We start from the raw sequence: 10,352 nt of genomic DNA on the forward strand, positions 1-10,352 counted from the left end.
CACCTCCCTATATCACTCCCCCGTTTTAACTCAGAAAGGGTTTAGAAACATAAGCATTCAATAAACAGCTACAGAAGGACAGCAAAGCTGCAGACCTCTTAGGATTTCTCCTGGCACTGGGAGTCTGCAGGTGCCTGTGGCTGGCTGCCCAGCTGTGGTCAGCCTGTCTAGCACAGGAAGGGATATAAGTTTTAACCCCTGATCCCAGTGCTCACCCCAGAGCAGCCTACTGGGAACTTTCTAGGGCCTGATGGATTCCCCTGGGGTCCTAAAAATGCCAAACCTGTAACCTTGGCTGGATTTTGGCTCCAACAAGGATCTGTCCATGGTAAGAGTTCAGGGTCGTTTTGTAATCTTCAGAGGCCTTGCCTAGACTCTCTCCTGCTGTCCTGTGACGCTGGTGACATTCCAGGAATGCTCAGGCCACGTGAGGGGAGGAACCTCTGCCTGGAACTTTGATCAGCGCCAGGGCTGCTGGGTTCGTGCTGACCACTGACCACCTCAGAGGCCCTTCTGCTCCAGAGGAAGAGCCAGGGCAGCTGGTCCCCACCTGTAAGCCCCTCACGGTATGGTCACTACAAGACTACAGGGGACATGGGGGCATGGGAGGAATCTGGGGTCCCAGCTCAGGGGCAGGAGATGGGCTGGCCACTTGTCCCAGATTTCAGAGCATATCCCCGACTCCAGGCAGGCTGCACCTCTGTGCCAGGGTAGGGGAAGTCCCTGAGGGCTGCTCAGCCAGGGTCGTGCTGCATTGGGGCTGGAGGCAGGTTGTGGCAGGGGAGTTCTGAGATGAGGGTGATCTGGTCCCTGTGCTCAGGGAGCTGCCAGTGAATGGGAAGGATAAGTAGTGTGACACATGTTCCACTTGGCCTGACGCCACCCTTGCTTATGTCTGTCCTTCTGGCATAAAGAGTCAGACACGGCTTAGTGACTGAGCAACAACAAAGTCACTAAGTCGTGACTGACTCTTTTGTAACCCCATGGACGGTAGCCTGACAGGCTCCTCTGTCCTTGGGATTTCTCAGGCAAGAATACCGGAGTGGGTCACCATTTCCTTCTCCAGGGGATCTTCCTGACCCAGGGATAGAACTCATGACTCCTGTATCGCAGGTGGATTCTTTGCCACTGAGCCATTAGGGAAGCCCATAATTATCAATAGCTCCTCTTTTATTCTCAGAAGTGTCCTGGTTTGGATGATAAAGTTGAAATAAAATGTGCATGTGGCTACCTTTTAGTCAAACATTTATTATATACCCTGCACTGTATTAAGTGCTTTATTATTTACCATCTAATTTAGCATATTGTCATCCAACTGAGTGCTAATTTTAATACCAAGGGATGGGCTATAACCAGGCAGTGGGAAATTGAGGCCTAGAGAAATGGAGTGAACTGCCCAATCCCACGCAGCCAGTAGGGAGTGGTATCAGAATTTGCACACAGGGCGCAGTGCCAATAACGCCCCAATCCCTGAAGCAGGATGAAGACTAAGGCCCTAGATACAGGCTCACGAGAGCCGCAGACACATTCAGTTCCATTTGGCACCCAGGGCCTGAGCACCTATCTGTGCTCAACTTTGAGTCAGGTACTGGGGTGCACGGCCAGGTAAGGGATGCTGCGATCTCAAGACCTCTGCCTGTCCACCGCCATCCCAGAGGCTCCTAGTCAGGTGGTGCAACTGACTAGAAGGCAGAGAAGAAGGACCCTCATGGTCAATAGAAGACAAGTTCCTGAGGGACTCAAAGGAGATACAGGCAAGGAAGGCTTCCCAGAGGAAATGTGACTTATGCTGTCCCGCAGGATGGGGAGAATGGGGACAGGGAGCGATAGGGAAAGGTCAGGGTGGGCCTTCTAAAGTGGAGGGGACTATGTAATCAAGGACCAGAGGTGGGGCCCATGGGGAGCATTTGTGGAAAGGAAAGTGCCAGGTTCACAACCTGCTCTTACTTCAGAATGTTCGTTCTCTTCAAGAAACTATAATGGAAAAGAATATACAAAAAAGAATATCTATATATGTCTGACTGAACCACTTTGCTATACAGCAGAGACTGGTACAACATTGTAAATCAACTATACTTCAATTTTTAAAAATTAAAAAAAAAGAAGCCATGACACAGTAGACAGACAAATTTCGTTGAGTCTCTGCAATGTAATTGCAAGGAAGGAAAGAATCAAGGAAGCACCTATTGTGTGCTTGGAACCATGCTTCATGTTTTATATGATTTTCTTAATAACGTTCACTCTTATGACAACAGTGATGCCTGTTTATTATTTTTTAAAGTTGAAAATATATGATTAAGCAAAAGGAAAAAATGAGAATCACCTGCAATTAATTCTGTTCGTCAGTGATAACTGCTGCAAATATGTTTGTGTATAATCTGAAGCCATTGAGTCACTTCGTTAACTTAGCCTCCAGTGTGGGTGGAAGGGTCTTATTATGAATAGCAAAGACATTTCTCTCTTATTACTCAGGATATTCCAAAGGTTTCTGGAGCTCTGTGCCAGGAACCAAGAGGAAGACCAAATATATATTTATTATATCAGAGTATCACAAACCCATGGCCAATTATCTCATTTAATTGCCACAATAGCCCTAACAGTATGTAATGTGGGTTTTATTTTCACGACTGTTCTCTATTTACAAGTATGGAAACTGGGACTCTGAGGGATTACTGCACTGTGTGTTTTGGGGGGTGCGGGGCGGGGTTGGTTGGTGGGGAGGGGCCTGAGGCACGAGCCCAGCCCAGGTCCCCCAGCCTCAGCCACTTGGCTTATTTCTCTGGTTGAGAACAAAGGAGACAGGGGTCCCGGGAACCTGGGTGAGGCAGTCAGGGGCTCCAGATGAGCCTTGGAAGCCCTTTTTCTTGCCCCCAGATGTAGTGGAGCCCAAGGGCAAAATCCAACCGTGTTGGTGAGACAGCCCCTGATGTAGATATCCCAGTCAAGGGGCAAGCCCCTGGGGCTTTTTTTTTTTTTTTTGGGCTGGGCTCTGAGCTCTCATCACCCTCTGGAAGGAGTGAGGGTTGGCTTTGTGGTGGATGACATAGAAATGTACCAACACAAAAGCAATTTGAGAAGAGGGAAGAGTCCATTTGCAGCCAGTTACATCCCCCACCCTCAAAAAGCCAGGCTTCTGTGGCTTGCTGAAAGCATGGAACATTTTTGTGGGTATCTTGCTGCTCTCTGCACAAATACAGAGGTGGTTTGTCAGGTGACAAGCTTGAATCTTCCGGCTGCTGCCCCACCGTCCCCTCTGGTGCCAGCCTCCGAGGTACCTAGGCAGGGATGTTCCCCGTCTCCTAAGTCCCTGGTGACCTGCTCTCAAGGGTGGTTTGGGGAAGGGGCCCAAGTCCAGGACATCCTGACCAGAGTCATCAGAATCCAAGCTCCACTAAACCAAGCACAAAACAGTGACCCATTTCCGCTGGCTGGGAGGAAAGAGCCAGAAAGTTTTTAAAGGGGCCTCTCTTGGGTCTACCAGTGAGGCGCTCGGATGATCCCATCCGTTTCTCCTTAGCTGACTCCTGTGGCTACTTCAGCCCAGAGCTGGGGCTGGCCTGAGCTCCTGTCACTGGGAGTCCTTTCTGTGCCTAGCTCTGGGTTGGGAGCTTTCAGTGCGTTTTCTTACTCAGTCCTCAGAACCCATGAGGAAGGTAGTGTTGAAGTTTGCTATTTTGAAGATAAAGAAATTGAAGCACAGAGAGTTTAAGTAATTTAGCCAAGGCCACACAGCTAATAAGGGGTGGAGATAAAATTTGAACCCAGACTGTCTGACATTAGAGCACAAACTCTTAGCCATTCTAGAGGGATGTGAGAGTGAGTCTTGGGCTGGGAGTGGATCATCAGTGTTTGGAAACCATCAGTGTTCTCACTGTGACTACTATCCTCCACTTCCTTCTGCCCCAATAGACTGGGGTACGAGGATCTTGCCCTGAAACTTTTGAAGCCCTGTTCTGGCTCTCCTCTTACCATGGCACCCCAAAGAGTGAGAAGTTTGCAAGATCAAAGGGATATGCCCAACCAGAGGTTTCAACCATATTTGAAACCCTGCTGCAGGGACCCAGGACCCAGGGCTTATGTGGGGCACATCCCAGCTTCATCTTCCCTAAGCCGACTCTTGTCATGGAAGTGCATGCCCGTAGGCTTGTGGGGTGCTGGGGCAACTATGGGCTCTCTACTTACAGTACCAGAGAGAGTTGGGTGGGAAGAGGAGGGACCAGGCAGTAGGCCAGGTCCCTTGTTTATGTTCACTGTGGGTCTCGGGAATGTGAGGAGGGGTCTGCCTGTTCCAGGAGCCTTGTGGTGTCGCTGCAAGCACCTGGCTGAAAGCTCAGGCCACGGGAATAGATTCTGGCCTGCACTTCTTAACTTTAGCTCCCAGTCGCTCTAGCTCTGGAAGCCCTGGTTTCCCTGTTCTGGGAGTGTCTCCATCTGCCAAGGATCATGATGAGAGCTCTAGGAGCTAGCAGGTGGGATTCGCCCCTTAGCTCAGCTCCCTATATCAGAGAGGCTTCCCCCACCTCCCCCAGCCGTGCTTGAGCCTAAGCTGATTTGTTTACACTTGATTTTCTGTGCCTCTGATGCCATAGTTTTGACTCAAGTCTTGAATTCTCTAGTTATGTCTTCTTTTGGAAAATTATAAAGGGTATTATTTCCAAGTTACAGTGGGTTAGAAGTTAGAGGCACGGAGTGGGGTAGGTGGGGCACAGTCTCTCCATGACCCCTCGTTCACGGGCACCTCCTGCTTTGGTCACAGCTCTTCCAGCAGGAGCGATCAGGGAGACCAGATCTCGGTTCTAACCAAGGGCCCACTGTGGACCCCTGGGAGCCTGGCCTTTCTCTCTTGACGAAGCTGGCCAGATGGTCCCTGGGGACTTTGTGTCCATTCTAATGGGATTTCTCCAGGAAACTGCCCTTTGAGAAGCAAAGACTGAAGGGGTTAGCAGGAAGAGGCCCGGCATGTTGATAACATCACAGCGTGTTACAGACAAGGACTGCTCCTCTCTTACCCTCTGGTTGGCAGGGGTGTAGGCAGGAGGCCTCAGGACCTCGTTCATGCCTGGCTGTGGTCATTCTCTCCAGGCTGGAACCATTCTGGGAGAGGCAGTTCTGCCCTAAACGCTGCTCGTCCCAACTGTGGAGGAGTTGGCTCAAGAAACTCTAGCCAAGCCCACCGTGCGTCAACACTGTGCTGGATGCTGAGCATAGAGTGATGACTCTATGCTAGACAGCGATCACTCTATCTTCTCACAAAAAAGACAGCTGTGAGAATCCATTCTTCAGAGGACCATGCTAGGTTGCTAAGATGCGGCCAGGCGCCTCCTTCCTGGGGTCAGGGAAGCCTTCTGTGAGGATCCCCAAGGGTTTGTGTAGGAGTCGAGGGGCAGCCCAGGTGGCAGATATGAGTGGGTGAGTGGAGGCGACCATGGCTACCCCATCCTTCTTTAGCCAGGTCCTCTGCTGCTTATTTGTGTTCTGTGCATCCAATCTTGAGAGGATAAGTCTCAGGCTAAAGCTGAGCTCTGTAACTCTGGTCTGGGGGTGGGGGCGATAGGACCAGGAGGCTTGTCCCTTTCCCTAGTGTGTCCTGCGTGGCAGTCTGGTGCCATCACTGTTAGAGACCTTCCTAACCTCTGTATAAAATCCACTTCCTGTGGCTTACATAGGAGCCTCCAGGGAGTTATGTGCTTTCTTAGGGAGAAATTGTTCCTTCTCTATTGATTAGGCAGAAAAATTCCTGGGAAAACTGAGGGTTATTGAGTGTCTGAGTGGGAAGAGGTCTCAGGCGGCTTTTTGAAAGCACTGTGTTTGCTTGTGGAGCCCTTTGGCCCAAGCTGAATCTTGTGATGGAGAAGGCAGCCAGCAGAAGGCAGCAGAGAGGCAGCCAGCAAAGTGTGCTTGGGGCCTGCTGCTGCTGCTGTCGCTTCAGTCGCGTCTGACTCTGTGCGACCCCATAGATGGCAGCCCACTAGGTCCTCTGTCCCTGGGATTCTCCAGGCAAGAATACTGGAGTGGGTTGCCATTTCCTTCTCCAATGCATGAAAGTGAAAAGTGAAAGTGAAGTTGCTCAGTCGTATCCTACTCTTAGCGACCCCATGGACTGGAGCCCACCAGGCTCCTCCATCCCTGGGATTTTCCAGGCAAGAGTACTGGAGTGGGGTGCTCTTGCCTTCTCTGGTGCTTGGGGCCAAGGCTCCCCAAAAGGGAGCCAATTGAGCTCTTGGCTGAAGATAGGTAAACTGAAAAAAATTATGATTTATATTGTGAGGGTTTTCTCTTTTTTCTGCCTTTCCTTCTTTCTGTCTTTAAATATATTCTATCCAAAGGGCATTTTGTTATTCCTCCTTTTTTTGGTGTTCAAATAATCTCTTCTGTAATGATGGTGGTTTGCACCCTTTAACGATAGTTAACACAGCTTATTAATTACACTTTCAGACACTGTCCTAAAATCTTTACCTATATTTACTCATTTAATCCTCTGATTATTCCAACATGGTTAGCACATGGTTATTGTTCTCATTTTACAGATAAGGAAGTTGAAACACACATCCAAGGCCACATAGCTAGAACACTGGAATGAGCTGGGATTCCAATGAACAGAACTTGAATCACTATGCGCCACCTACATGTTGATGTGGGTGGGAGCAATAGTGACCTGGTGGTGCAAACCCCATAATGAGGCAATTAAGACCCCGTTGGTCTTGTCATGTGAGAATGTGAGCCCAAAGCCCCTAAGTCATCCTGAAATCTGGAAACATTTAATGTGCTATTTCTCAGTGTCAATATGCCAACTAGTGGTTCATACATTAAAAAAAAAAAAAAAAATTGAGTGGCAAGGGAAATAGGATTATAAGCTGTATCACCAATTTGTGACCTGTGAATGGATACTGGCATTCAAAAAATTGTATATTTAGTGAACTATAAACTTGGTTGCCTTCCCTTATTTAAAGCAAAACCCCCCCAAAAAAATACCTACGGGTCTGTAGAATATGCGCCTCTGGGACCTTCTTGTCCGCATAGTGTTGGAAAGTTTTGTGGGCTCCAAGGTGCTGGTGATGTGAGGGGAGCATTTTGACGGCAGTGCTGAAGAGAACACAGACTCATTTCAAGATAAGAGCCCATCATATCCCGTTGGCCGCTCTCAGCCTCAGCTATGCAAAGAGCTGATGGGAAGAACTCCTCATAATTAGGTTCTGGAATGTGCTGAGGTTTGGAAGCTCAGGAAAAGTTATGGTTTAAAAATTTCCAACTCAGGAATAATCTGCCCATATCTTACATATTATCTTAAAAATTCTGCAGTACCCATGGTCTCCTTTCATACCCTTCTTCCATGCCTTTTGGTCTTATTCCTACCTCTTTCCTTTTCACTGGTGGCTCAGATGGTAAAGTATCTGCCTGAAATGCAGGAGACCTGGGTTTGACCACTGGGTCAGGAAGATCCCCTGGAAAAGGAAATGGCAACCCACTCCAGTATTCTTGCCTGGAGAATCCCATGGATGGAGGAGCCTGGTGGGCTACAGTCCACGGGGTCGCAAAGAGTTGGACACGACTGAGTGACTTAATCAACTTCACTTTCACTTTTCACTTTCACTTTCCACCTCTTCCCTCCAATCTGGAAAGAACACGGCTAGTCCAGGAGACCAGGGTCTAGGTCCTGACAGTAACCCACAGGCGACAGCCTTGCTGTCAGGAGGTTAGAACTGTGGTCTTGCTGATCTTGCAAGGCTGCTGTGAGGCCCTATGAGAACAACTATCAGAAGCATAAGCAGGCTTCTGGCTCTCTGATGGGTGTGCTGGTCACTGGGCTGCCTGCCCTCGATGAAGGTGCTGCTTTTGTTTTTCTTTCCAATTTGGGTGTAGGAGATGCTGCCCGGAGCCTGGCTGTGCTGGGCCTGCCTCCTGCTCCTGGCCAGGCCCACCCTGCCCTGCCCCCAGGGCTGTGACTGCTTCATCCGGGAGGTGTTCTGCTCGGATGAGGGGCTCGCCGCCGTCCCACTGGACATCCCGCCACACGCCACAGACATCATCTTTGTGGAGACCTCGTTCACTGTGGTGGGCTCCAGGGCCTTCAGCAGCAGCCCCAACCTGACCAAGGTGGTCTTCCTCAACACCCGGGTGTGCCACTTCAGGCCGGATGCCTTCGGGGGCCTTCCGGGGCTCCAGGATCTGGAGATCACCGGGGGCAACTTCTCCAACTTCAGCGCCGACATCTTCTCCAACCTGATCTCGCTGAGCAAGTTCACCCTCAATTTCAACATGCTGGAGGCTCTGCCCGAGGGCCTCTTCCAGCACATGGATGGCCTGGAGTCCCTCCAGCTGCAGGGCAACCGGCTCCAGACCCTGCCCCAGAGGCTTTTCCAGCCTCTGAGATGTCTTAAGACCCTCAACCTAGCACAGAACCTCCTGGCCTACCTGCCCGAGGAGCTCTTCCACCCCCTTGGCCGCCTGCAGACCCTGAGGCTGAGCAACAACCAGCTGGCAAGTCTGCCCCGGGGGCTCTTCAGCCGTCTGGGCAGCCTGCAGGAACTCTTCCTAGATGGAAACTCCATCTCCGAGCTGCCCCCAGAAGTGTTCGCTCAGCTCTCCTGCCTGGAGAAGCTGTGGCTGCAGCACAATGCCATCGGTCACCTGCCTGGGTCTGTCTTCTCGGCCTTGCCCAACCTGACCTTCTTGAGCCTACAGGGCAATGCGCTGCAGACACTGCCTGCTGGCCTCTTCACCCAGTCCCCCGGCCTGGTCAGCCTGTCCCTGTCCCACAATCAGCTGGAGACAGTCCCCGAGGCAGCCTTTGCCAACCTGACCAGCCTTGGGTCCCTCATGCTCTCGCACAATGCCCTCACCCATCTGCCGGCCGGTGTGTTCAGAGGCCTCAAGGGGCTGGTCAAGCTCTACCTGAGCAGCAATAACCTGACGGTCCTGCACCCCGCCCTCTTCCAGAACCTGTCCAAGCTCGAGCTGCTCAGCCTCTCCAGGAATCTCCTGACCACGCTCCCTGAGGGCATCTTCGACACCAATGACAACCTGTTCAACCTGGCCCTGTATGGGAACCCCTGGCAGTGTGACTGCCACCTGGCCTATCTCTTTAGCTGGCTGTATCAGTACAGCGACCGGCTCTTCAACATCCAGACCTACTGTGCCGGCCCTGCCTACCTCAAGGGCCAGGTGGTGCCCGCGCTGAAGGAAGAGCAGTTGGTGTGCCCCATCACCCGGGACCACCTGGGCTTCCAGGCTGCTCCGGGGCCACAGGACAGGGAGCCAGGGGGCGCCTGGGATCTGGTTGCGGAGGAAAGGGCGGCCAGGAGCCGGTGCACCTACAGCAATCCCGAGGGAACCGTGGTGCTGGCCTGTGACAAGGCCCGGTGTCGCTGGCTGAACGTCCAGCTGTCCCCCAGGCAGGGCTCGGGCTCCCCAGGACTACCCATCAATGCCAGTCAGGAGTGGGACTTGAAGTCCAGCTGTGGCTCTGTGAGGGTCACTGTGTCCATTGAGGCTCTGGCAGGGGAGCCATAGGTGCAGGGCAGATGGACCAGGACCCGGGCAGATGGCCTCTGAGCCCAACTGGGCAAGAGATGGTGAGGGGAGCTGAGCGGGTTCTTCAGATGCGAGGGGTGGAGTTGCATCTCCAAGGTGGCGGGTTCTTCAGATGCGAGGGGTGGAGTTGCATCTCCAAGGTGGAGGAGGGGGCGTGGCCGGCTCCACCACCCAGAGCCTCCTTCATTACCCTGGTCTCTGAGAATGATACCTAACAGGACCTTCTGCAAGCTTTGCAAAGCTCCCATCAAAGCTGCGTTGTGGTCTGGAGAATAAAGTAATGCGGCTCCCCTGATGTTTTTCCGTTATTTAATACTCACCCCTGTCTCACCTCCACCCTGAGATACGAAGGCTCTGTTTCCCCAAAACGGGGGCCAACCTCTCTTGACATCCAGTTCAAGAGCCAATGTCTGTTTCTACTCCTCTGCCTCGAAACGTGGTGGGTTTTTTTTTTTTTAATTGAAGGATAACTGCTTTACAATATAATGTCGTAGATTAATGCATATACATGGAATCTAGAAAGATGGTACTGATGAATCTGTTTGCAAGGCAGCAATGGAGATGCAGACATAGAGAACAGACCTACGGACAAGGTCACGGGGGGTGGGTAAGGAGAGGGTGAGACAAACAGAGAGAGGGGCATGGAAACATACACACTACCATATGGAAATGTGGTTTTAATTGATAAAAAGAAAAAGGGAGAGGATAAAAGCAGAGCTGACGAGAAAGATGAGGGGTGGGGTAGAGCTCTGACTTGGTGTTGAGAAGGACTCAAGCTGTTCGCACCCACCTCCGGGGCGTCCAGGAGAAATCAGGTGACA

At 51.4% G+C, this 10,352-nt stretch overlaps 1 protein-coding gene across 1 annotated transcript; it reads left to right on the forward strand.

The window, feature by feature from the left end:
* Window positions 1–455: 455 nt before the first annotated feature.
* Window positions 456–9,826, forward strand: CPN2 (carboxypeptidase N, polypeptide 2). The gene is made up of 3 exons (XM_010834400.1): window positions 456–566; window positions 7,861–9,627; window positions 9,672–9,826. Exon 2 carries the CDS (start codon window positions 7,864–7,866, stop codon window positions 9,508–9,510), a length of 1,647 nt encoding a protein of 548 aa, XP_010832702.1. The 5' UTR covers window positions 456–566; window positions 7,861–7,863; the 3' UTR covers window positions 9,511–9,627; window positions 9,672–9,826.
* Window positions 9,827–10,352: the final 526 nt, after the last annotated feature.

The sequence above is a fragment of the Bison bison genome, unplaced genomic scaffold (genome assembly GCF_000754665.1).
Source record: "Bison bison bison isolate TAMUID 2011002044 unplaced genomic scaffold, Bison_UMD1.0 scf7180017864032, whole genome shotgun sequence".
NCBI lineage: Eukaryota > Metazoa > Chordata > Mammalia > Artiodactyla > Bovidae > Bison > Bison bison.

What these genes read in the sequence shown, in the direction of transcription:
- CPN2 (XM_010834400.1), top strand. Translation starts at nt 7,864, where the DNA reads ATGCTGCCCGGAGCCTGGCTGTGCTGGGCCTGCCTCCTGCTCCTGGCC.